We start from the raw sequence: 27,977 nt of genomic DNA, 5'->3' as shown, positions 1-27,977 counted from the left end.
TGTTATGAACCCTAATTTATAAAACCCTAAATTCTGAAAAATAAATCACCAAATATGAAAATAAAACTTAAGATTATAACTTACTTGATTAGGGGAAGTAATAAGGATGAAACTACACTATAAAAGACCCGAAAACTGCTCCTTGCTCCGATTTTCGTCCCGAAATCCGCAAGCCCAAGAACTAATTAATTCCTCTCTATCAAACTAACGAACCAAATATGAAGATGGAGATGATGGATCGGGGTTGATGTAGTGATGGTTGGTAAATTATTTGTTTTTGACGGTTTAATGGTTGATGGGAGAAATTGAATAAGATGAAGAAAGATGGTGTCGTGGGTTTTAGATGCCAAACTACTGCACTACTCTTCTTTCCTTGGTTTTCTTCTTTTTTTTTTTCCTACTTGCTTTCTTCTTATAATACTATATGATTGGTATTGGGTACTTAACTTACCCTAGTAAATTTAGGAAATTTGTTTTTGACCACATCAAAGATAAAGTCAAAGCTAGTAAAAATTTATATTGCTAATAAAAGAAATTTGAAATCATTTTCATTAAATAAATTAATACAGATAATTATTGAACGGGTATAAAAATACGGGGTGTTACAATCTACCCCCCTTAAAATAAGTTTCATCCCAAAACTTAAAGTATTACTCAAATGATTAAACTTATACTCTTGTTTCTGAAACAGCTCACGAACTTTATCATAGGAATCATCGTAATAATATAACAAGTAGGGAGTGGAACACATCGAAGCTTTATCATAAAACTTTCAATCACACATGCACAAACTTTATCATATAACTTTCAATCACACATCTATAAAATTAAATTCTACCCCCCTTAAAAGGGAGTTATGTCCTCGTAACTAAAAATTAACCTATACTTAAGACGCATCACATCCTCAGCTTCTCAAGTAGACTCCTCCGAGTTGTGGTTTGACCACAGCACCTTCACGATTTTTGTTTCACCTTTGCGATTCTTTCGAACTTTGTGATCTAGAATTTGAACCGGAAACTCCTCATAAGTCATGTTATCATCTAACTGGAGAGTCTATGGCTGTAGCACATGCGAAGGGTCACTAATGTATCGCCACAACTGAGAAATATGGAACACGTTATGCGCACGATCAACGCCTGGCGGCAATGCCAATCTATAAGCCACCTCTCCTATTCCCTCCAGAATCTCATACGGACCAATGAACTTAGGGCTCAACTTGCCCTTCTTCCCAAATCTCATAACCCCTTTCATAGGAGAGACTCTAAGCAACGCCTTCTCTCCCACATGAAACTCCTCATGGCGACGATGCTTATCACCATAGCTCTTTTGTCTATCTTGTGCCGCCTTCATTTTCTGCTGGATGAGCTTGACCTGCTTAACAATCTCCTGAATCATCTCTGGACCAATCACAACGGACTCACCAATATCACTCCAACACAAAGGAGTACGACAACGCCTACCATACAAAGCTTCAAATGGTGCCATCTGAATGGTAGAATGATAACTGTTATTATATGAGAACTCAATCAAATAAAGCTTATCTTCCCAAGATCCCTGAAACTCTAAGGCACAAGCCCTCAACATATTTTCCAATGTTTGAATAGTGCGCTCCGTCTGACCATCTGTAGCAGGATGAAAAGCTGTGCTCATCTTCAACTTAGTCCCCAAAGCTTCTGGAAGCTTCTGCCAAAAGTTAGACAAGAATCTGCGATCTCTGTCCGAAATAATATCACTCAGAACACCATGAAGTCTGATCACGTGCTCTCTATAAGCACTAGCTAATCGTTCATGCTTCCAAGTATCTTTGATGGGAACGAAATGAGTAGACTTGGTAAGACGATCCACAATAACCCAAATCATATTATTCCCCTTTGGTGTCCTCGGAAGTCCACAAACAAAATCCATTGAGATCGAGTCCCATTTCCATGTAGGAACCTCTAAAGGTTGAATCATCCCCTGAGGCTTCTTGTGCTCACTCTTGACCTTCTGACAAGTCAAGCATCTCGAGACATACTTAGCAACATCCGTCTTCATATGAGGCCACCAAAAAGTCTGCTTAAGATCCTTGTACATCTTATCCCCTCCAGTATGAACTGAATATTGCGCTGAATGAGCTTCTTCTAAGATCTTTTCCTTCAACTCAGGAACATTAGGAACACACCATCTCCCCTTGAATCTAACGCTACCATCCTCAACCACTGTGAAATTGACAGGCTCATTAGCTTGCTTGTCCCTTAAAAATTGATCATGTGCTTGTGCTTTCTTGATCTCATCATACAAACTAGACGATTCCTAGAACGCATGGTCTGCAAACAGTGAGAGGATTTCCTAGATTTCCTACTAAGTGCATCTGCAACAACATTAGCCTTACCCTCATGGTATTGAATCTCCATATCATAATCCTTGATCAGCTCTAACCATCTCCTCTGCCTCATGTTCAGCTCTCTCTGAGTGAAGATGTATTTCAGACTCTTGTGGTCTGAAAATATCTTGAATGATGTGCCAAGCAGATAATGACGCCAGATCTTAAGTGCAAAAACAACAGCTGCCAATTCTAGATCATGCGTCGGATAATTCAACTCATGGTTCTTCAGTTGCCTAGAAGCGTAAGCAACAACCTTTTTATCCTGCATAAGCACACAACCAAGACCATTCTTGAAGCATCTGTGAACACTTCGTACTCAAGGTTACCATCAGGTAAAGTCAACACAGGAGCTGTGGTGAGACGCTCCTTCAAAATCTGGAATGCCTTCTCACAATCATCATCCCAACGATACCTAGTATCCTTCCTCATCAATGCAGTCAAGGCCGAGCTATTTTCGAGAAGTCCTTCACAAACCTCCTATAATAACCTGCCAAGCCAAGGAAACTGCGAATCTCAGTCACACTCTTTGGAGTAGGCCATTCTGAAACAGCTTGGATCTTTGATGGATCAACTGAGACACCCTCCCTAGAAATGATATGACCAAGAAAAGCAACTTTCTCCAGCCAGAATTCGCACTTGGAGAACTTAGCATACAACTTATTCTCCCTCAAGACCTGCAGAACAGTGCGAAGATGCTCTTCATGCTCACTAGCATCCTTTGATAAATCAGTATATCATCTATGAACACCACCACAAACTTATCCAGGTACGGCCTGAAGACTCGATTCATCAAGTCCATGAACACTGCTGGAGCATTAGTCAACCCAAAGGGCATAACAGTAAACTCATAGTGCCCATAGCGAGTTCTGAAAGCGTCTTAGGAATATCATTCTCTGCAATACGAAGTTGATGGTATCCAGATCTCAGATCAATCTTCGAGAAAACTCCAGCTCCCACCAACTGATCAAACAAATCATCTATTCTTGGCAAGGGGTACTTGTTTTTCACCGTAACATTATTCAGTTCTCTTTAATCAATACACAAACGAAGACTCCCATCTTTCTTCTTCACAAACAAAACAGGTGCACCCCATGGGGATACACTAGGCCGAATGTAGCCCTTATCAAGCAACTCTTCTAATTGAGCCTTAAGTTCTTTCATTTCAGCAGGACGCCATTCTATAAGGAGGCTTAGAAATAGGTCCAGTTCCAGGCATCAAGTCAACACTGAACTCAACATCACGTCTCGGAGGCATGCCAGGAATATCATCAGGAAAAACATCTACAAACTCATTAGCAATACGAACATCTCAACACGTGGCTCTTCCTTACTAGTGTCGTGAACATGGCACAAGTACATAGGACAACCCTTCCTCAAATAGGATTTTAGAGTCAAAGCAGAAATGATTTTCAAAGAAGACCCTCTATAAAACTCATGGACTCCACTAGGACCAACTACAGACACCTTTTGTTTCTCACAATCTATCTTGGCTTTATGCCTACTAAGCCAATCCATCCCTAGAATTACATCAAAATCATGCAAAGGAAAAGCTATCAAATCAGCTACTAGGGTGGTACTACCACACATAATAGGGACATCTGGATACAAATTATTACAAGTTATGATCACACCAGAAGGAATAGAGATGTCTACATCACAAGTCCTAGAGTTCTCTAACCCTAACTTTTTCACAAGAAGTTCAGACACAAAAGAATGAGAAGCACCAGAATCAAATAGCACATAAACGGACATCGAATGAATAGAAAAAGTACCAGTGACCACGTTGCCCTTGGTGTTTGCCTCAGTCTGGTTCATCACATGAACCTGCCCAGTGTTCCTCCTCACATCACCTCTATGTCCCTGAGTAGCATTTGCAGTCCCTCCATTGCGATTAGGTGCAACATTCCGTGGTGTAGAAAGAGCAGGATAACTGTTATTACCATTTTGAGGTCTCTTATTTGCTTGTGCCCCATTCCTCGAACTCATCTCAGGCTTGAAGTTCCTCGATTTAGGATTACTAAAACAATCATAAGCACGATGCCCTTTCCTCCCACAGTGATTACACTCCACAAATTACCATCACAATCCTTGCCAGGGTGGTTCTCACTACAACGTTTGCAATAGAAAATCCGATCAGTCCTCTGAATCTGACCTTGGGGCTGGCTACGGGAAGAGTGGAGTTCTGTTGTCCTTTGAATACTGCTGACTGGAACCTCCCTTGTTATAGTTACCACCAGAATCACGGTTCCCAAAGTTTCGATTTTTATTGAAACCCCCTCTACCTTTGTTGTAACCAGTGGAACCAGATGTATCACCTTTTCTGTCGCCTGAGTAGACCCTGCTGGAGTGGATTTCAACTTCTTTGCAGCTAGTCTCTTTTCCTCAATCCTCTCAGCATTACAAGCACGAGTGTACACCTCCTTCACTGTGGCATACTCACCAGCTCCCATCCTAGAATGAAGATCGGGGTCTAACTTCTCCTCGAATTTCACCGCTCTCTCCTGCTCATCAGGAACTAACCCCTTAGCAAAACGAGCCAACTCCTGAAATTTCACATAGAACTCATGAACTGACATATCTCCCTGCACGAGATCATTAAACTCCGTCCTCTTCCTCATATGGGCTGGAAAGAATTCATCACGAATCGCCTTCTTGAACTCAGTCCAACCAAACTCTCTCTCTTCCATGACCTTCTTCTCCCTCCTCATCCACAGTCACCTTAGTAGTCAGATCAAACTTGTTATGAGTCCACCAAATATCAGCATCCTCAACCAGATAATAGGCAGCAGCATCAACCCTCATCTCATTCGGGACTTGGAGAGTGGTAAAAATTTTGTCAAATTCTCTAATCCAGTTCTCCATCTTGTAGGGTCACCCTTTCCATCAAAAAAGAAGGTTTCTTCTGGTCAATTGCCTTAGAAATCACAGCAGTTTTTGAACTAACATTGCCAGCATTAGGAGTAACAGGAGTATTAAGAGCAGCAGCTTGAGCCTCAGCAAGTTTCTCCATAGCATCAGTTAAGGCTCGAGTGGATTGAGCTATCCACGCATCATACGATTCGAGCTTGAGTTTCTGGCACGCGCGTGTCTACGCATCATCTTAAAACACAATCGAAACAAAGATAAACCAAAAATGATTCACCCTTACCAAATAATTCTTAACAAAAGAGGAAAAGAAAATAATATAAATAATCAAGAAGAAATGAAAAGAGAAGTATATATCAGCTCATAAAGTAAATTCCTTGTTTCCCATATCACTTCCTCACAACGGCTTTTCAATTTTAATAAGTTTATTTACCTATTCTTGTTTAAAGTCGTCTTAAGGAAATCTTAGTAACCTAAAGCTCTGATACCAACTGTAACAACCCTGAATTTCCAATACTTTAAAACAACTTAATAAAATAAACTCGAAATCCAAAGGTGCTACGCCGCGATAATTATTAATAATAACCGCAAGGCTAATGGTTCTAACTAAAACAATAACCAATAAGTTTTAACTAATTATTACAGACCAACTAAATAGAATGTAAATTAATTATTACAAACCAGAACATAAATCTTATAGTCAAATAAATAACAGCGGAAGTCTTTTAAAGTCCTATTAAATCAAAAGGGGAACCCAACTGGAGCTAACTACCTTCAAGTCCCTGCACATTAAACACTGTAATATCAGCCAAAGGCTGAGCAAGATTTAATACTGAAATAAAACAAAACTATTCAATGTGCAGGTAAGATATATAGGAATATCTTACAAATTCATTTAAAAGGAGTACAGATTATATATATAAATTAACTTTCTAATAACCTCAAATACGATCTTTCTTTCTTTCTGAACTATTCTGTAAAACTTTCAAATATACTTTCGTAATCTGTGAGTAGGAAGTAATAAATATCCAATGAGCTAGCTAGGCTCACTAGACAAGGTAAACACCAAAGTCCCTAGTATGCATACCCCTAACTTGATAACGAACCAAGAAGGAAGACTAATGGCAAGTGTATTGATCAACCATACACCCAACTACTAAAATATATTGTTGAGACACTGTTAACTCAACATACTTCCAAACTCGGAGAATACCGCTTACCGGCAACCCCACAATAAAACTCTATAAACCCTCGTAAGGGTGAGGAACTTCCTCCTTTCAAAATCTCAACTTGGTAACATTGATGAACTTCCTCCTTTTAATATAAATCTTATGAATAATCTCATAAACTCTTTCAATATAAATATAAGAACCATTTAAATCTCAACGTATAAACTTCATAAAACAATCTCATTGTAAAAATAAATTTCCAAACATTATAAAACAGTTTCTCAACTCATCTGTACAAGCGCAGTAAAAAAATCTTACCTTATCAGCAATCACAGCTAACAAAACTCAATCTCAAGTCAGAAAGGTTCCTCTACGAACCCGCAATCTATAATATAATAACATAGTATAAGTCACTTGACTATACTTCACATAATCCACTTATAAACGACATTACTTAGCTAAAGAGCTTTAACCATTCCCAAAAACAATAATGTTACTACTAGCATGGTAAACTTGCATAACTAATCTACAAATGAAGACTCGACACTTATTTATTTTGAGAATTGAAATGAATGATTCTAAAAAAAATCATAACTAAAACTATAAAACTCATGACAGTCCATACCTAACTTTTGTTGGCTCAACTATAAACAACATATATTGACAACCTTATATATGGAAATAATAAAACTATATCCATACTTGAATGTAACTAAAATATTCGTCGACTAGCTACCTACACCAAATCAACTTAGCTAATGCCACTTCTAATATTGCATTACAGCATGATCACATTCATTAATTGAAATAATTGCATATCCTCCATAAGGTGAAGTTGTCACCAGATCACAATACCAACACAACACAACAATCCATATAACATATTACCACCAACACCATAACACCAAAATAGCTAAACAGCAAGAACTTGCACAAGGCATAACTCCTAGTATACAACTCCAAATCACACAATTCTTGAGCCTAAATTCATTAACTCGTCAAGCTCTCATGAAGTAACCAAGGTCTAAAAACGACATAATCATTGAGAAAAAAACCAAAACATTAGCTGCGTGCAAAACAGAACAAACAATCCACATATAACAATAATTTTAGAGTAAACTTTAGAGACAATAATTTCACAAATCCAACTCGAAAATACATCAACTAAGTCGAATTAAACATGAAACACAAACCAATTATACCAATTTCGCGTAGTAGGAATTTCCCCCAATTCGATTTTGTTATGAACCCTAATTTATAAAACCCTAAATTCTGAAAATAAATCACCAAATATGAAAATAAAACTTAAGATTATAACTTACTTGATTAGGGGAAGTAATAAGGATGAAACTACACTATAAAAGACCCGAAAACTGCTCCTTGCTCCGATTTTCGTCCCGAAATCCGCAAGCCCAAGAACTAATTAATTCCTCTCTATCAAACTAACGAACCAAATATGAAGATGGAGATGATGGATCGGGGTTGATGTAGTGATGGTTGGTAAATTATTTGTTTTTGAAGGTTTAATGGTTGATGGGAGAAATTGAATAAGATGAAGAAAGATGGTGTCGTGGGTTTTAGATGCCAAACTACTGCACTACTCTTCTTTCCTTTGTTTTCTTCTTTTCTTTTTTTTTCTACTTGCTCTCTTCTTATAATACTATATGATAGGTATTGGTTACTTAACTTACCCTAGTAAATTTAGGAAATTTGTTTTTGACCACATCAAAGATAAAGTCAAAGCTAGTAAAAATTTATATTGTTAATAAAAGAAATTTGAAATCATTTTCATTAAATAAATTAATACAGATAATTATTGAACGGGTATAAAAATACGGGGTGTTACATGCTTCCTATCATATTCTTCCCAGCTGGTAGATCAACAATGTTCCAGATGTGATTTTCTTCGAGAGCAATAAGCTCATCATTCATTGCTTCAACCCATCTGATGTCCTTTAAAGCTTATTTGAACCCATTTGGTTCCTGCTGGGTGAGAGATTAAGACATGAAAGTGGAGAATTGGTGGCTAGTGTGAGTTTGAGTCACTCTGTCAATTTTTATAGGCTGTGGATTTTTTGTGCTGCCAGGCTTGGAAGTTGTAGCAATGGGAGATTTTGTGTGATTAGTGGTGGTATGGTTGATACTTTTAGTGGTGTTGTTGGCTGTCACATAGTTTTGGTGCCATGTTGGTGTTTTATGTATCCTGGTGGATCTCTTAACCTCTCTCACTTCTTTTGCCTACTCAGTATTATCTTCATCAGTTTCACCTTCACCATTCTCTTCTTCTGCATCATCATACCCATCACTTATCAAGTCTTTTCTCACACTTCTTTCTTCATTCATAGTAAACAATTTGTAAGGGAAAACTCCTTCATAAAACTTTACATCCCTGCTTACAAATGTCACATTCATGACTAAATTCAGCAGCTTATACCCCTTTTGAGTATATGGGTATCCTATGAACACACATGGCACTCCCCCCACTCTTGAACTTATCTTTTTCCCTCCTTGGAATACTAGCAACTGCAAGATATCCAAAGGCCTTCAGATGTGTGTAGGTAGGACTTGTTTTGTATAGGATCTCAAATGGACTCTTATTGTTGAGGATAGTGCTAGGCAATCTGTTTGTTATGTGCACATCACACATAACACAGTCTCCCAAATACTGAAGTGGGAGCCCACCTTGAAACCTCAAGGCTCTAGTCATCTCCAGAATGTTCCTATGCTTTCTCTCTGCCCTTCCATTCTGCTCAGGCCTGTCAACACAGCTAGTTTGGTGTATAATTCCCATTTTCGCAAAAAATGGATTGCATTACTTGTCATCAAATTCAAGAACATTGTCACTTCTCAACACTTTTCACTTTCGTCTCAAACTGAGTCATAGCCATGTGCACAAAATTCTCAATAGCTTCAAAGGCATTGGACTTGTATTTCAGCAGATGTACCCATGTTACTCTGCTGAAATCGTCAACTATGGTTATAAAGTATCTCTAATTGTGCCTAGTTGCAACTTTACATGGTCCCCATATGTCTATATGGACTAGTTCAAATAGTTGTGAGGCTCTTGATTTACTTAAGCTGAATGGCACCTTAGTGAATCTTGCACATGGACAAGTGATGCATATGTCACTTTGTTCACTTTTAAATCCTGCAAGACCCTTGATCTTGTTGATTCTCTTGACTGGGGCATGGCCCAGCCTCCAGTGCCAAAATGTGATGTTGTTAATGCTAGGAGCATCAGTTATGGTGTCTGGCACTTTCACATCTCCACTTGCATTCATTGCATGGTTCTTATAATTGTCATACACCCTATCTTCCTTCTTGACACCTTGTTTTTTCCATTCTTCCACTATCTCACTCAGGGGCTTGTCAACCAAGTAGTATAGGCCATGCATAACCTTTCCCACTCCTAGCACCTTTTTACTCTTCTTGTCATGAATGATGCAAAATTATGAGTAAAAATCCACCTTGCAATCTTTATCTCTTGCAAGTTTTGAACATATAGTAGGTTGTGCTTCAATGTGGGAATATAAAGCACATTTTAATGCTCAGGTCACACTTCAATACAGCTTCACCACTATGAGTAATCATAGTAGTTTCACCAGTGGGTAAGTTTATCTTCTGCTCTTTCTTCATCTGAGTTGAATTCTTTAGCATGCTCAGGGACCCAGTCATGTGATATGAGGCCCCTGAGTCAACTATCCACTAAGATTTTCACACAGTCAGCCAGGTTGCAACTCACCATACCTGCATAGGTGTAGTCCATCTCCTCTTCTAAGTTTGACCCATGGTTCCTTGAAGGAGTTTGCAGCATTCTCATGAGCTGCTCAAGCTCTTGTGGTGTAATGTTTGCACTACTAGGTGCATTTGAGCTACTCTCCATGTTACTCCTTGCATGAGCAACACTTCTTCCACCTTTATTATTCCTTCCACCTCTGTTCCATCTATCTCCTCTACTAATGTTCCATGATTCTCTTGGCTTCTCTTTTCCATCTCTCTGTGACTTAGGGTGTCTGCTTAGATACCTCATTATTCTTCATCACTTTTCCTTGGTGTGTCCTATTTTCCCACGCTCTTTAGAGCTAATTTCACTACTCTTACTTAGCGTAGTTGTAGCCTTACTTTGTTCCTTCACTGGCTTCAAAACTTCTCTTTAACTTTCTTCTTGATGAAGATAACTACATGCCACGTCTACTGATGGCAGGGGGCTCATCATCAGTAGATGGATCATTTGCACACTGTAACCTTCCTCTAGCTCTTCCCATAACCCTCTCATTAAACAGCTGAAACAACCTTTGCTCTTCTTGTTGTTCATTTATAGCTTTGACAAATGCATTGATTTCAGTTGTCATGGTAGTTATAAGATGTAAGCTATTCAATCACTCAAGCTCTTCCCATAACCCTCTCATCTCAGTGTAATAATTTGTTATGCTTCTCTCACCTTGCTTGGTTTCATACAATTGTTTACACAACTTGTACTTCCTTGACCCATTGGTCATTCATACCTTTTTTCAAGCTGTTTCCACATCTTACATGAGCTATTTAAGAACATAATGGATTTTTTAATAAGTTCACTAATAATCCTCATGATCCAAGATATTGCCATATTGTTGCAAGTGTCCCAAGCTTCTTGCTTTACATTGTCACTTACATCTCTTTTTACAGTCCAAGTCACAAACCCCAATTTTCTTTTTGAGGCTAGACCTATATCAAGAGACCTCTTCTAGGATCTATAGTTTATGGAACCCTGTAATTTTTCTACATTTATAGAATTACTCCCATCCGAAGGATGTAAATACAAGGGAAGAGAATTGTCTATTCCAGGCACCATTTCTCACGCAATAAACTAGACAAGATGAACTGATAACTATCTACTCACACAGTAGATACGCAGAGAATGCAAATAAAGATACAATTTTGATAAAGAAATAAACTTTCGCATATACTACTAACTCACAGAGAGGATTCAGTGTTTGAAGAGAGCAAATGAACCTGGTTGCTCTGATACCATGATGACATTCATAATGTCGGTAAATAGCTTCAATGAAACAATGTTAATCCTCTCTCAAACTCAGGTGATTTCTCATTCATTATTTTGCTATAATAATTAGCACATCAAAACATATGCCTTTATATATAGGCGGCACAATGTGAATCCCTAAGTCATCAATAATAGTGCCCTCTCATAATGAGACACATACACAAGCTACATTCAACTAACAGACTAAATAAATATGGACCACAAAGAGTTTATGGAAGCAACATAATAGATAAATGGGCCTAGGACCATTAGCAGTATATAGACATATAAACATCTCTTTTTAACAATATACAACAAAGAGACCCCCATTTCTTGTCATAGAATCACAAATTACCCTACAATAGATTGTAATTCTGCTATATTTATAACTTTCTATTTTCAATGTTGAAGTATTTATACACAATTAATTGTTATTTGTTTATAGCTTGGAGTAGTGAATCTTCACGATCGACCAATCTATCCTAGCCCAAATTGCTCTTGTTAGGCAACCGGGGATGGTATGTTTAAAATGAATATACTAGATTTTATTATTGTTTGATGATGCGTAAGTTAGCTTATGTAATGTGTTTTTATTTTTATGTTTTAAGGTTAATGAGGCTCTTCTAGCTATACTTTGCTCTGGTCCAGCAGTGCTTCTCATTAATCGTCTAGTTGCTCTGCTGAGCTATCCTCATGTATGGCAGGTAAAGCCTTGGGAAACTTATTACAAGTTGAAGATTAATAATAATTAACAGTATTGTGTTTAATATATGAATGTGTCACAAAAGATAATTTCGTAATTTTCATTATCATGCGACTTATTCAGTTGTTCGTTCCACATCAATTCATGCTTGTCAAGTAAGAATGGTAACCGGTCAGACTCATGTTTGATTTACATAGTACACTTTGTTCCTACTAAAACTCAGATTTTTAATCTGAGACTAACTCCTATTCAGGTCGAACTTTATGTAGTACAACTACAATCCTACTCAGATTCTTGTATTTTTGGCGGAGCTCCGACTTTGATTGGAATCTAATTGATTTTGTAAGTAATATACTTTTTTACTTCATGATCTTTAATTAATTTGATGTCTTTACTATTTTTCAATAAGAAATTCTATAATAACATATATATCAACTCAAATTTAGCCATTTTTTACTCTAATATTAACTTTAAAGAATTAGATTCGAAATATGATTAATGTTGGATGCAGGTCAGATTATCGATTCTTACATAAAGTCCAACTCTAATCCTTCTCCAACTTGAAGTCCGATTTATTTTTTTTAGATTGGAATTGTTTTTTTTGCTTGGGATTGGGTTGGATTAGGGTTGAATCCGAGTGAAATTGCTATCCAACTCACAAGTCTAGTTAATGTGCTAAAATAGTCGACCGGACAAAAGGAGGTAATAGGTACTAGGTAGATTCGCGGGCTCTACTGATAAAAATTACCATGCCCGTGTCATAACTCATAATTACTCCAATTCATCAGCACGGCCCAAACTAAAAAAAAAAAAAAGAAGCTCCAAAATCCAAAAGTCCAAAACCCGGTATCTCATGAAAAAAGCAGGCGGGAGAAAAATGAAATGAAATTGCAATTCAAATGGTAGTAAAATCAAAGGAATCTCACTTCCCACCTTCCCCCATTTCAATTTTTCATCCTCCCTCTTCTTCTTTCTCTCTCCTCCCACCACTGTCAATTCTCACTAACATTCGCCCTAAACTCCTCTTTTAGGGCGAATTCTATTCTAATTTTACCCCTTTTTTTTTTCCATCTTTTATTGAACCCTAATTCTTCCCCTAATTTATTCAATTCAATCAGGTACGTTTTACATTTTACTATGCAAGTTATTTATTGTCTTTCTCTTAGATTTTTCAACATGTGTTTGTGATTTGATTCAATTGAAGATAAAAGTTACTTTTTTTTTAATGTAAAATCGTCAATTGCAGTGATTGAGAGAGTAGGGCTGGCTCACTGGCTGTGATCTTGGTTATATAGTATGGCTAAAGTTGCCAAAGCTGTTGCTGCTCCTGGTTCTTTGTCTTCGGATTCGGTTCATTTTTGTGGGGGTGCCATGAATGCTCGTCCTCTTCTTAAGCGAAAGACACCGTCCGAATTGCGAGTAAGTTCTTTTTTTTTTTTTTTTTTTGTTTCAATGTTAGTTATGCCTGATTATTCTTAGTGTTACTATGATTATTTCTGTAAAATTTTTATTTTGTGGGGGTGCTATAAAAGCTTTGTTAATTTGGTGCTGCAAATTCGAATAAAGACCAACAAAAGCTTTGTTACTTTGATTTAGAATGTTGTTTCACGAAATGCATATGGTTAGCTTCTACAATGGTCTAGATATTAGGTTGCTCCACTGATATGTGAAAATGAACTTTAGTATTTTGTCTGTATACCGAAGTATTCTTTTTCATTTTATTGAGGTGTTTTCTTCAAAACTAGTTAGTATAGAAAAAGTTGATCGAAATTCGAAGTCTCCTTAATATGTAAAGATCTGTGTGGAATTATTTGTGCTTAAATCATGGGAATGTTGGTTCATGTTTTTGTCATCATCCAACAGGGAGAGCAATTGAAGAGAAGAATAGCAGTGGAGCTTGCACATGAATCAGCTGCTCCTTCAGAGTATATTTTATCCTTTTCTTCTACTGACTCTTTTAGTTTTTGTTTATTATTGTTTTTCTTCTATTTTTCTCTTCTGGTCTATCTTGAGGATTCTTATTGTTAAGATTCTATACTAAGATCGATACCTTATTGCAGAAATACCAATGTCGATTCTGAGAATATTAAGAGACAAGGCCCAAAGAATACAAGATACATAGACAAGCGTTTAGATGAAGTATATCCTACCAGAAAACCAACCAGCAGGTTCAACGTGCTCTCTGGAAAATCAATTCTGAAGGTGATTGCAGTACTGTGTGCACGTGGATTAATCTGTAGTTTTACAATAGGTTATAGTTTGATGGAATTTAGGAGCAGTTAGTACTCTGAATGCCTGATTGCAATGTATGTGCTTCTGCTCAGTGCTCACTGTTATCTCACTATGTTCTGTATCTTGCTCTCTTCCATGCAGGAAAATCAAGTTGTTCAGGAAAAGAATGGATTGAAGGGTTCTTTTTCTTCACATTTGACCCCCAAGAATCACCAAGAGCTTAATGGGTATGACTTTCTTTAATTTTAGAGCATTTTTTTTGGGGGGGGTGGTGCAATTTAGCTCTTTCATTAGAAAACAAGGGTATGAAGTCATGAACTAACAGTTACATATATGCGTATATATATCATGGATTGACTAGTGCTTTCTTGTTTGTATCCTTGGTGTTTTAGCAGTGCAAGTGTATCTGTTGCAAATGCTACTGACTGTGTTTTACGGCAGTGTGAAACTGGTGAGAAAGGCACTCAAAACAGGTTTCGTAGTGTAGCTGAGCTTTCACTTGGTAGTGACAGATTTACAGAGCTGGGCACAGTTGATGTGGTATTGTTATGGTTTCTTCTGCTATTACAAATTTCAAACATCATTTACATATTGTTAGATAACTTCTTCAATTTGTTAGGACAAAGCATTGAAAGGATTAGCTGCTCACGAGACTTCTGGTTCTTGCTCTCCGTCAAACTCATCTGGAAAGTCTGGGGATGTGAAATCCACCTCTTTAGGGAATTGTAGTTCAGAAATAAATATTCCTGGAGTAAAGGTTCCTCTTGATTTCACTCTGAAAACAACAATGCGCATAGTGTCCTCTTCACCAGTGGATAGGTAAGAAAATGTGATTTCTTTTGCTAGTATTGAGGTTGTACTTCTAGTGGAGATCATTTATTTACAAGAAGTCTCTGGGGTGGTGGTATTTGTGCTATACGTGTGTTAGTGATGTTGCTGGATGAGGTACCATATATTATGCTGCAATGGTTGAATGACTAACAAGTAAATTACGATGTACTGAAATCGAATAATGTTGTTATTACCCTATACTATACACCTAGATTTAGGTTTGATTTAGACACATACAACTTAAAGGTGTCCTTACATGTTTCCATATCACTAGAGGAACTCATCTGTTGTTCACAAGTGAATTTTTTTTTATCAGCTATTAAATATTTTATTTAGGATGAAGGATTCTTAGGTGCTTTATCTTCAGCCTTAATAGTTTAAATTTCAGGTCTAAGAAGTTCAGATTAGTTCCAATGAATTCCAATAAGTTTAAACAAGTTCCAATAAGCTCAAGTAAGTCCCATAAGTTCTAGCACCTCGTAAAATAAGCTTGAATAAATTTCAAATAAGCTATATAAGTTCAAGTAAGTTCCAATAAATTCCAATAAGTTGATGAAGTGTAAGTTACTAAATTTTGTTTAGGAAAAGTAATTTAGAAGAGAATGCACCCTTTAATTGTGGTTAGGACGATTTCTTATGAACAAACGCTTGAATTCAGATGAGAATTTAAATAGCATGTCTGGTGATACAAAAGTGGTATTTCATGTGTGAATTCATGTATATGGTTAATTTTTGCTCTCGAGTTATATGAACGAGAGCACTGATCCAATTAAACTATGAATGGCGATGATGTCTAGCAGGCCAGGCCAAGTTCTGATTTTTTGAGTGAGGGAGATGTCTATCGTAAGGAATTATTTACCAAATATGTCTTGAGGTAAAATGATATGCCATCTTTGTAGACTTACAAATTTCTCCTAGAGATCACTATAGTCGTAAGAGGTTATCTAGGAACCATGGCTTGTTGACGTTGGTGGCAAAGGCAAACTATTATAAATCATGAAGGAGCAGCTTTTCTCTTTAAGAATTTCTCCCTTGGTAGCTGAGTTGATTGTGCCACAAATTGCTGTTTCAGATTTCACAAGTTATTTATGGGTGGCACTTACTGTGGAATGACGTCTTTTGCATCTAAATTTGGCTACTCTGGCAATGGAAGTATCAGTTCTACCTCAAATAATCCAACCTCTGCGGATCCTTATAGCTTTCAGTCATGGATATACCCGCAGTCTTCATTGCCAGCTTCTGTAATATCAGTATTGAGCTCATCTACAGGAGGAGGTAAGTGTGGCCCTATTCTGTTTAGTCAAGTTTGGTGATTCGAAGTTATCTGCAATATCGTTTCTTTACATGAGGTTCTGGAGAGCATCTATGAGCTTAATCCTATGTTTTTGTTCTAATATCAATAATGTCATTACATTTGCAGCTGAGATGGATTTTTTGGATAAACGCCAACTGGCTTGGGAGGATTCTTTTAGAAGCCTCTATTACATGCTACGTAAGAGTGGGTGCAATGTTTTCTATGGTAAGCATCAGACTCTAGCTTTTCCTTATCTCTTTTCCTTTTTTAAATAAAATAGTTTTGAGGCGTGCAATTTGATATGAGAATTTAAGAATGACGTAGCACTTATATCTCTGTTTGATCTCATTCAAACCATTTAATCCTCATGTATTAACTCAAGCTGCTATATGGTAGGATGTTTGACTGTAGGTTTTTATGTTTTTATTAGTTCTCCGGGAACAATGTGAAGTTTTCAGCTGTGATATGATTTTTTCCACCCAATATGATGCTGTACTTGTCATATTGTCAATATATAATGGAGAGGAGTTTTTCAAGGTACGGTTTGATAACGCTAGGGATGGGTGGATATGGAGGAAGAAGATCAGATATGAGCATATGACAGAGGGGAGATAGGACGGGAGTGTTTTGGGCTGGCTTACTTTGGAAGAGAGATCAAGAGAGAGACTTAGTAAGAGTGGACATAAAATATAAAGAGCAAAATAGAGTGAGTGTGCAGCATGTATGCCTCTTATGTGTCATGGAATCCATAGTGCCTATGGATTATAAAGGCAGTGTTCTATTTAACTTATAAATAGTTTTACTCACCAAAAGTAAGTGTAGTGATGCATTATTAAGGCAGTGCTCTATTCAACTTAACAAAGATTTTACTTAGGCAAAAATAAGTGCAGTTCAGTGAACATAAATTAATTTCAGCTAAATTAAGTTGAAAAGAGCATAACTACAGCTGCTGCCAGCTTATTTCTAATGTGCTGTCCTATACGACGCACTTTAATTAAAAAAAAATGCACTTTGACGGTTCATTTTAAGACACATAAACTCTGCTTTAAGGACATCTAAGTGTCTGGGATTTGGGTTGTGTGTACTTAGATCTATTCAGGAAAAAGTTAGGCATGAGGTGATTGCAAGGTTCACACTATGTTTGAATGCGTTTTCTGTTATCTTGTATGCTTTGGGTTAATATAGAGTGGCCAAGTTAATATGTTAATATAGGTACTGATCCCCTAGTTATTCCTCTAAAGATTTGAATATTTTCTTGCACTCGTATAAAGGCAAAGAGGATCTTGACTGGAATTTTCTTGACTCTCACATTTCTAGTCTTACTAGAGTACTAGAGCTTGGATTTTGTTGATATTATAGGAGAGCTACCGCACTATTTTGTTGTGCTATTTTGGAGGTTTGATGTCTTGAATATCTTATACATTACCTCATATAATGCAACTTCTTCCCCTCCCCACATTATAAAAATGAGTTTTTTAATTTTTTTGTTTTATAGTTGCCAATTCTTTTAGCCCCCACCCAGCAGTTTCCCCAAATAAAAGGATTGCGATCTGTTTACTGCCTATAGATCAAGTTGCAACACGTAACATGTGAGCCGCAAATTATAGAGTTGATAAGTAGTTCCTCACAGGAAATCAGCAAGATTTCCAGTAAGTAGTTAGTAGTTGGTGGTGGGGGGACTTTATTTATTCAACATTTAGCCTACTAATTATTAATTAATTGGGGAAAGGGAGTAGAGAATGCATTGCCTGTACTAAAAAATGTACATTGATTAGTTCATACTTCACAAATTTGATGGCTCAGTCAAAAAGAATTTGTTGACCCCCATTACAGATCTTTTGGATCTTCCCTTGACTGGAAATGGCTAATTTGATTGATATAAACAGTGGCAGTAACATTTTTTTCTTTGAGTGGGACTGCACATAGGCCTCGTGTACAACTTGCTTGATGCAGGTGTGCACAATATTGTTAGATGTTTATCCATGAAGGCAATTTTTCTACATACTAGGCTCTATCAGTTTGGGGTTGTGTTTTCACCTGCTGATTATGCTCTCTCTGGCCATAAACATTCTGTCATTATTTTGTTCCGGGTTCTCTGTTCTAATATTTAGCTTTTTTAAAAACTTTTACCAGTTTGTACGTCACAGTTTGTGGTGGTCTTCACTGCTGTTGAAGGCACGGGGAATGTCAAACGTACATGCAATGCATACATTTCTCAATCAACAAGAGGATTAAGGTCCTTGTTGAAGGAGCATGTAAGTTACGGCCCACTTTTTAAATTGATTGTCTCAACTTCTGTTTCCTTCTTTCTCGCATTAGTGCATGAAGATGTTTGCCATTTGTCTTAATCTTGTAAGCCTCCATGTCACTTTATGTATTTTTATATAATATAAATGTTCACATTGCTATAAGATGGGTGGCACAGTGAACATCGAATATACATCCTACTGTATTGTTTGAAACCATCTTCAGCTGATTATAAAAGCAAAAGCTATAGATTTAACTTGCAATTGAAGAATGTGATAATTATAGTCTGAAAACACTAAGATTTTCTGCTTTTCCATGGAATAGTTTAGTACTGGATGTATTGATAATCTAAGATTTATGGAGAAAGTGTATCGTGGTGTCAAGATTAGTAATCTGTGGTTAGTTTATAGGTTTTCCTAGTCAATTTTTGTGCATATTAGCCTGGAATTTCCTTTTCCACACCTTTACTGTGAGATATTGCCAGTATCCTGAACTGTGAAGGTATAATGTTTTTTTTACTTTATCCTTTCTAAAATAAATGAAACGCTTCTCTCATAAAGCTCACATAAGAGAAGCGTTTCGTTTATTCAGAACGGAGAAAGTATAAAAATTAAGATGTTTAGTAAAAATGCCAATTGCGTGAAGTTAACTTTCTAAGAGCAGCATATCGTGACTGGTGAAGTTGTAAGCATGTGTTTAATTCACATCTGATAGTGGGTAAAGAGATGTCAAGTTGAGGAAGGGAATTGGTGTTGCGTCATGTGAGAGAACATAATGAGGTGCCTGTCTATGAATATCCCAATTTAAAGTTTGCTACTTGTACAACATGGTAACTGGAGTTGTCTGGGTTTTTGTGTGAGTCTAAATTCATGTAGAGCTTCCATCTTTTGGGATATTATGCATTAGTGTTCTTTGATCTGGCTTAGCTGTAAGCTAAACAAGATCTACGTTTCTATTGTAGAAGTTTCAGGTCGTCCTGCAAGACCAAGTTGTCTCATATATGTACAACCTAAATTTGACTTGTGCTAAATTTCAAAATTCCAATTAAGTTTTCCCTCCTTGTGTCAAATGTAAAGTTGATGGTTGGTTATGAAAGAAACAACTTAGTCCTTGACGAGGGCTGAAAAACCTCCCTATGATGCTTTCATAAAGTATTACACTGCATGGGTCTGCATTTTGGACTGGGTTCAGCTAATCTTTGTTGATCATATAGGTCGTTTAGATTTAAATTTTAACACAGTCCAATCATGTTAAACTTTGGTCAGGAGCTCCAGTCCGACAGATGTTTGACTAAATCCAGTGATTTCCTCTATATAATCTGAAATTGGAAATCTCCATGGGACTTCAATAGATATATGCAGCCGTTATGGATGTAACCCCGCCATCACTGTAATTTGTAGGAGTACAGATTGTTGGTGCAGTAACTTCTTTAAAAGTGTCTTTTGACTGATAATTAATAAGACTGACTACAATTTGAAGTCCTAAGTGGCCATATAAAGAAGGAGTAAAGATAATGAACGACTGCATAGTATATACAGTTGAGTTGACTAGTGAGGCTTTTTAGTTATTACTTTATGGGTAATTGTACTGACATAAGTTTGATCTTATAATCCAAAAGTTACATGTTGGCAGGTGGGCAGTGGGCTGTTGAATATTTCTTTTGTACATTCCTGATCCCAACATTTAAGACTATACAGAACAAACCATTAGATATTCCATTTTTATAAATTTGTTTCGATGAATTTCAATGCTCGACTCTAAGTCCAATTGAACCTTAAAACCCCTTTGAACTATATCTACCTGCTGCAATGACTTTCAGAATATGATATGATAAGCTAGTATTTGGCTTCTCTCTCGGATGAAATTTCGGATCTTTCCATCCTTCTTAAGCCTTAACAAAGCCTGCAAAAGGTGAAGAGAATGGCAGTCTAAAGGATGGTTTTCTTGACTACTGCTGTTTAATATGTTACATCATGCAGAATGGCGTTCAATGCTGCAAAATGTTAGCATAGAGAGCAAGCCCCTTTCCCACGAAAAATGCTTGGGGAAAGAATTAACTTAGTGTATAGAGTGGCTACAGAGAAGGATCTCATGAGTCATGACAACGAAGATGGCAAGAGCTATCGAGGTTTTATCATACAGTTGATGGTTATTTATGACATCTGTTGTGTATCTATAAGGTTTAAGTTCCACCTGTCATTTGGATCAGAGTATTGGACTGAAATGTGTCTTGACATGGATAAATTAAATGAGCTGTATGATTCGATTCTTTCATTTGCAACCTGAGCTATACCTGAGCGACAAATCTGTACCTATGGTGTAATATTGGTGGAAGCCACAGCTTTCTTGTGATGCGAAGGCTGTCTAAACACTTTTCTAAATATTCTTTTGATATGTGCTGTGCATCTTTATTGTTTATATCGGTGTTCTCCCATACTTGTTTTTCTTGCATCTATTTACTTTAGATAACTTTTATTTGTGAAATCCTAACTTCGCTCTCATACCTCCTAACTGATAAATGTCTATTCTTCTTGAAATAATCGACGCTAATGCTTTCTTCCTTATGTCACCAGGATATCAGCTTCACTATGCCTCTGTGTTGTACTGAAGTGGAGCAGATAAGTAGGGAAGACTTGGTTGAGCTATCGGAGATTGAGAAGCATAACTTAGGACAGGTTCCTTTCTGATTTGTTTGCATTGGTATATGTGACTTAAAAATGCAAAGTCAAACAGGATTTTCTTCGTATGTTATAATTTATATGTCTTTCTAAATCAGAAGTAGCAAGATCCTTATTAATAAGGGTAACAAAAAAAAAAAAAGAATAGGTGTTAAAAATCATAAGACCAGAAAATAAAAAGCAGAGCAGTTTGTTTCTGGATGTAGTTTATCTTAATGCTGCTCATCCTGTGGATTTAGTCGATTTACTAATTTGTTCTATATTTTTTTTTTCATTTTTTTAAATTGAAATTGATCAATGCAGGCTAAACGGTTTAGTTCGATGCCTGACGTGGACAACAGTCCAAAATCTTTGTTGGCTTTCAATGGAAATCATAGTGTTCATGGCCTATATGATTTTCTATTAAATTATAGGTATGTCATGTGCCTGGAAATTTGTAGTTAGAAGTTGACGTCTCTATCAGCACGTCATCCGGGCTGTTTGTTTCTGCAGATCATTGCTGACTATGCTGAGCAGTATGGACGTACCGGTGCTGTGTGCTCCCGCTCCTTTTCTTAATGCTGCTCTTTCTTCTCCACAGGTAGAAATTAGAATACTTAGCTGTTAGCATCCTTAATCACATGACCACGTGAATGTAGCAAGTTGGATATAATGTCAATGGAAAAACTAATGAGTGTTTTACTCCTCTTCTATGTAAGCTTAGGTAATATGTTTGACGTACAGATTTTCATGGAAATGTTAACAGTTTGTCATCCTATAAGCAATTAGGGTTTGTCATTGCCACAGTCTTGACACTTCCATGCACTGTAAAATGTCTGCTTAAATGCCAAGTTCCTTGCAAGTCAAAAAAAGGGCATTGTAGTTTGTCCCAGATTATTTCATCGGTTCACACCTTCAAATCAATTCTTGTGCATTGTCATTTTGCAGGTGAAGTGCAAAGAGATAAAGAGGGTTGATGCTTTGCAGTCAAAAGGGCTGGTGAGTAAAGATGGGGAGTCAATTGATGGTCCAAAGAGTGGTGTCTGCTACAGTATTGAAGTAAAGGATCCATATCTTCCTCCATGGATAATTAGTGCCATATGCTCGGCTATGAGCTCTGAGGGGAAGAGTTATGAGGCAATGTGTGTGCTTCTCTCTTTTGTGTTCCTTCTTTTTTGTATTAAGGGGCTATATAAGGTTGCACGAGATATTTGAGGTATAGGTTGACATATTTATCTGGCTTCACGCAGCTTTGTGACAGACCCTAATTCGGCAGGATTGAATGCTGCTCTTGAAGCAGTGAGCCAAAATTCCAACACTGATGAGACAATTGGAGACTCACAAGAAGATACCTATACGTTTGGTATCTCAGCAGCTGTGGCAAATTCAGGCTTATGTTCTGCTTCTTTGAAGGCTTTGAAGTATTCTAATGGATCTTATGTAGCTTCTCTTTCTCCTGTTTGAAACCCAAGTTGAACATTTTCTCTCTATTGGGAGGTAGTGAGGCCGGTGTTTGATGGTCTCCCTTTTGGTCTGTTACACACTTTTCTGAAAGATGTACTCCTTTTCGTGTGTATAATGTATACAGTACAATTATGTGTTAAGATGATCCTCAAAAGACAAGGGGTCAAAAATTATGATCAACCTGAAACTTACAAATGGATATTAGACTTCATTTCTGTTTTGGTAAATTTACAACCTTGGAATATCAAGTGAAATGAATTGCCAGGCCCTCTATTCATTTCTATACGCCAACTTCTTTACTTCCTCGCCCTCTGAGATTTTCAATGGTTGTGCTCTCACTCTACTTGCGTATGATCAGAATAATTTTGCAAATTCAGCTCTCCTTGTAAATAATTTGGTGTGTTTAAAACATTGTAGTATGTCCAATGCTTGTACAAGTGTTATTAGCTTTATATTATTCACAGATATCCACCTTCAGAGTGAGATTGTGCAAATTTACATAGAAAATCATTTGATCTACAAGAACTTGCGTGAAATAAAAAACTTTCATCTCCACGCCAGAAGATTATCTTGCTATCCAAAATGGGTCAAAGCGTGCGAAAAATTTCTTCCAAGAAACAGACGGGAAGGCCAGCATGAAATAAGGAAAGATATACTGAAATTAAATCGACTGTAATTGATCAAACCATATTAACATTTGTTTGTAAAAGATTAATTTCGTAAAAGTTTTCCTTTGAACGGATAGACTAAAAATACACGCAAAACTCAATAAATGGTGTGAATGAAACCATGAACTAATCTACTTCTAATGAAAAGTTGCCTCACCACTGACAAAAAAAGTGTCCTGCAACCAAAAACCTCAGAAAGAAAACTTGAAAGCTCCAGAATTGGAATCTGCCACAGTTTCCCAATATGAACACCTCTCAGAAATGGTGTGAATGAAACCATGAACTAATCTACTTCTAATGAAAAGTTGCCTCACCACTGACAAAAAAAGTGTCCTGCAACCAAAAACCTCTCAGAAAGAAAACTTGAAAGCTCCAGAATTGGAATCTGCCACAGTTTCCCAATATGAACATTGTTTCTTCTTTTCTTCAGCTTTTATTACTATCTGGTCTATAGTCCCCGGAAAAGCAGCCTCAATTGCGTCTTTAAACTTATTGTGCAGATTGACGCGGTCGTTAGTTCCTGATACAAGTTCAACAGCATTTGGCTTCTGGAGGAACTCCAAGACATTCAGCAAATTCCGCCTGGCAATAGAGATGAAAATGTCATATGAAAGTAATGGTACATTAACATTGCATTACTCAATCTCTGCAGTGCTTACATGTCTTATTGCCAAAGTCCCACATTAGAGCAGTTGCAATTTCAAGGGATATATTAATACGACAAGCAGCTGATGAGGATTCCCTTTTCCTAACTGTTGTTCCTAACAGGCAGATTTCGGGAACCAAAGGGAAGATAGAAGGGTTTGGAGAGAGTGAAAATTATGAGCGTGGTCTGGAGAATTTGGAAAAGCCTCTACTAGAGGGTTTTGTTCCCAACTGTTTAGATTCAAGTTCCTCAGCAGATAATAGTACACACTAAAACCAGAGGTTAAGGCACACCTATAGCTTCCGAAGTTCAACGCAGATGAGAGAGGATGAGGCTGGCAAGTATTGTGACAAACAGTGCTATATCAAATGACAGCATATAAATAAAGCTAAAATTAGCGTGTGCGCATATTCAAACTACTGCTCCATACCTAGACTAGTCTAGGATGGCTTTTGATACGAGAAAATTTGAACCTAGATAAAAGTTTCAGGGACCACCGAAATTTTTCGAAACTAGTACCTATTGTCCAAAGAACTTGTGAAGAAAGGTTGGAGCCCAGTAGCAGCTATATTATAGAAATCCCGTGATTATAGGATCAGCTACATGAAAACTATACTATTGGAATACTATCCTTTTGCATGTTATTAACAGGTCCAATATAGCTGAGCAATTGCTTCTGGCAATGTGTACTGACATCGTTTCTGAATAACTTGGACTTGTGGTTAAGGGTCAATAAGAAACTAACTCTTTGTAATTATAGGGGAAAAGCTAAGAGAACCCTCTGCACAATTATATTGGGTGACTTCAGCACAAGTGACCACTCTAGTGGTACCTAATTGACGATACACTTTGCTATGTGGATCAAGTATGGGAGCACAATTTGCTACCTAATTATGTTAAACTAGAAAAAAAAATGTACCACTGTACCAGATTGCACACACCAAACCGCATGTTTTGGATCGCAGGCTTGCAGCTCGCCCCATACGCAAATTAAGTAATTCCCCTAACCCGTTCAAGGTGGAAGCTATGGCATCAAACCACTTTTTACGTAAAAAACAGAAGGAACTTTGCTGCTTCTTCCAGAAGGCCAGGCCCCAACTTACCATCATAAAGACAATTCAACTATTGAGTTGTAGACAGAAGGCCAAATCAACTCAAAAAATAAGTTCTTTGCATAATCATGTACTACGACCAGAGATCGACACCTATTCCAAGAAACGTAAAGATAGTGGATCGGATAAGATTTAAAGTTTTTTGGTAGACTGCAGATGATAAGTTCTTGATCAGATGTCCCCATGCAACTATAGCTTCAGCGTGCCTTGGCATCAAAGCAAAACGGAAGATGCAAGCTCTTGCGTCCCTGTTAAATTTTCTTCAGCAGACAATCATACACATGAGAACACTTTTCCAGCTACATAGCTAGAATTTTTACAAAGTATGATCATCTAATCCATAATGGCAAAAATATATTGAATACAATTATTGGGGGATGCCTTAGTTAAAAGCAATTTCAGCAGGTTGCCTTTAGATGATTTAAGTTTACTTTAAATGATGCTTTGATGAATAAAACTCAGTACCACAAGTCCACAACTACCAGCTATTTGGAGGATATGGTTAGTTTGCATAACAATGTTTTCCACGCTCTTCATACAATAGATATACAGAACTGTCTGAACTCATGCATGAAGGTTGCAGGAGATCAAGACTCTGGTTAACCAAGCCAAGTGAGATACTATGTGCAAGCATATCTGGGAACAGTGTGACAGCTCTGAGCTCTGCCTAGTACTAGGTTATAATCTGGTAATGATTATTACTAATTACTTCCTTTTGGACCAGTATAATCAGATAATCAATATTACTAATTACTCTAATTTCAGCATTTGTTCTTACAAGCGACTAAGACCACAAGATATCTGTCACTAAGAGTCAGTTTTATTCCTTCAAAGTGACATTATTGCAGAATTTCTAAAACTTAAAAGGATAAGCATTCTAACACCACCTTAATAATCATCAACAAGAAAAATCTTTAATTCAGCAACTTTGGAAGACTATATAAATTGACTTATGATATATGTTGCATTTCAAGGTGATCCTGAAAGCCTTTTGAATCCCCATCAAGTCCCCCTGGCTCACACCCCCAGGCCCCACCCACGGAAATAGAGAGAAAAAGGCTGAACAGAACCTGTAAGCCATTTATTAAAAGAGGGTTGGAAGTCTAGCCAGAAATTACAAAATACAGTGCATAGTAATAATTTAGTATTTTGTAACAAATACAGAGTAACATTGGAGACATACCTGCTAACATAATTCTGTGTGATAGCAATTGATTCTTCCAAGTTGATTACCAAATGCCACCACCCATTAGGCACGAAAACAACCTCACCAGCCTTACAAACACACTCAATTGGTCTCTTCCTCCAATCTTTTGTGGCTCCGTAAAAGTTCATAAACCACTCAATTATTGAAACTGGACATGCCACTTCTGCACCATCAGGGCTAGGATGGACACCAGGCGGTACAACTTCAGGAGGAAACAAGACCCACTTCTTAGAACCCTTAATCACAGCATTCCAAGCCGATGTTGAATTAGGATCAATGTGAAATGAAGAACCGGACCCAGCTGGTCCGATTATTATCCACCTGTAATCAGGCCTCTCTTCACCCAAAACTGAAAACAAATCCTCTCTAAAGTATGGAGGAACTTCATACTCGTTACCCAACTTCGGAATTTTCTTTGCAAACTTAGGATCAAACAAATACAAGGGTCTCTCTTCCCTACTAAAGTCAGAATACCTAAAGTAATCCTCAAGCTTCATTTCAACTGGACCAACCGAAAACTTGACATCCCCACAAATCTCTATTAAATAATCCTTATCCCATTTATCCTTTGCAACCCAATTATCCAAACAACCTTCCAACAACACAGGCTTATTGGGCTCCTCGAAATTCAATATAAATTCCTCAACTGAAATTCCCCTCCTACGTTGTATATTATCCCTTCTTAGCCATTCAGGTTTCATCTCAAGATTAGCACATAACCAACTTTGAAACATATAATCAGAATAAAAATCCCTAATTGACAAACCACAAGACCCAATATTTGAAACATCAAAACATGGAAAATGAGCACTAATATAAGTTTTTCTCCATGAAAAATTATACAGAAACCCACCTTTAAGGGTTTCCAAGACCAAATTCCTCCAAAGTGGTTCATGGGTACAAAATATATATAAAGATTTGCTAACAGTAGCTAAAATACCCAAATCTGTACCATCCAAAAAACCCAAAATCTCAAGAACAAGCTCATCAGTGAGAGTTTTTAAGTTACCTAAGCCAGCATCTCTGGAATTATGAGAAGTTGAGCTGAGAAAAAAATTTCCCAGTGGTTGAACTCCGTGATTATTTGAAGGGGCAGAGGATTTGAGACTAAAACCGTCTTCTTCTGGTTCATCTTCTTCTGGGTAATCCATAGGTTGTACATCTGACGGAAGAATGCAGTGATTTTGGTGAGTAGTAGTTATTGGCTTGTTCTTGTTTTTCTTCTTCTTCTTCCGTTTGATGGGTCTTAACAGCAACCTCTTGCAACTCAGCATTGTAGGAGACTAGGAGTGTAGTAGTAGTCCAGTGAAGTTTGGAGCCAAAGCGGCTGGCTCTAATAAGTCTAAATAAAACCAAAATTAGACTGCAGGGTTCAGCTTTCCTTATGCGAAATTTGCCAAAAAAAAATTTTAAAATCTTTTAAAACATTTTTTTTTTAAGAGAAATTTCATTAATTGAAGGCCAAACGGCGTCTACAATAGGTATTAAAGTAAAACA

The 27,977-nt window shown here is 37.2% G+C and overlaps 2 protein-coding genes across 3 annotated transcripts; one reads left to right on the top strand and one right to left on the bottom strand.

Moving 5' to 3' along the window:
- The first annotated feature begins 12,811 nt into the window (after window positions 1-12,811).
- Window positions 12,812-23,074, top strand: LOC104893205 (uncharacterized). Of its 2 annotated transcripts, none has more exons than XM_010679300.4 (15): window positions 12,812-13,240; window positions 13,369-13,541; window positions 13,986-14,047; window positions 14,183-14,324; window positions 14,496-14,581; window positions 14,750-14,894; window positions 14,974-15,173; window positions 16,258-16,460; window positions 16,606-16,704; window positions 18,613-18,734; window positions 21,300-21,401; window positions 21,708-21,817; window positions 21,897-21,984; window positions 22,332-22,525; window positions 22,634-23,074. In XM_010679300.4, the coding sequence occupies exons 2-15, from the start codon at window positions 13,419-13,421 to the stop codon at window positions 22,845-22,847; spliced, it is 1,890 nt and encodes a 629-aa protein (XP_010677602.1). In that variant the 5' UTR covers window positions 12,812-13,240; window positions 13,369-13,418; the 3' UTR covers window positions 22,848-23,074. The 2 variants fall into 2 exon arrangements, with proteins under 2 accessions (XP_010677602.1, XP_010677601.1); XM_010679299.4 differs by having other exon boundaries at window positions 14,747-14,894.
- A 426-nt stretch (window positions 23,075-23,500) lies between these two features.
- LOC104893203 (arginine-specific demethylase JMJ22) lies at window positions 23,501-27,829 on the bottom strand. The gene is made up of 2 exons (XM_010679298.4): window positions 26,457-27,829; window positions 23,501-24,097 (listed from the first exon to the last, which is right to left on the bottom strand). Exons 1-2 carry the CDS (start codon window positions 27,752-27,754, stop codon window positions 23,866-23,868), a joined length of 1,530 nt encoding a protein of 509 aa, XP_010677600.1. The 5' UTR covers window positions 27,755-27,829; the 3' UTR covers window positions 23,501-23,865.
- Between the last annotated feature and the right edge of the window lie 148 nt (window positions 27,830-27,977).

Source organism: Beta vulgaris, chromosome 5 (genome assembly GCF_026745355.1).
Source record: "Beta vulgaris subsp. vulgaris cultivar EL10 chromosome 5, EL10.2, whole genome shotgun sequence".
In the NCBI taxonomy this organism is placed as follows: Eukaryota; Viridiplantae; Streptophyta; class Magnoliopsida; order Caryophyllales; family Amaranthaceae; genus Beta; species Beta vulgaris.
This window is presented reverse-complemented; position numbering and strand designations above follow the sequence as displayed.

Excerpts from the sequence above, each read along its gene's own strand:
- LOC104893205 (XM_010679299.4), top strand. The coding sequence starts at position 13,419 with ATGGCTAAAGTTGCCAAAGCTGTTGCTGCTCCTGGTTCTTTGTCTTCG. Across the intron at positions 14,325-14,495 it reads CTGGAAAATCAATTCTGAAG|GAAAATCAAGTTGTTCAGGA; the intron begins GTGATTGCAGTA and ends TCTTCCATGCAG. Across the intron at positions 21,402-21,707 it reads AGAAGCATAACTTAGGACAG|GCTAAACGGTTTAGTTCGAT; the intron begins GTTCCTTTCTGA and ends TGATCAATGCAG.
- LOC104893203 (XM_010679298.4), bottom strand. The coding sequence starts at position 27,754 with ATGCTGAGTTGCAAGAGGTTGCTGTTAAGACCCATCAAACGGAAGAAG. Across the intron at positions 24,098-26,456 it reads ACACAGAATTATGTTAGCAG|GCGGAATTTGCTGAATGTCT; the intron begins GTATGTCTCCAA and ends CTCTATTGCCAG.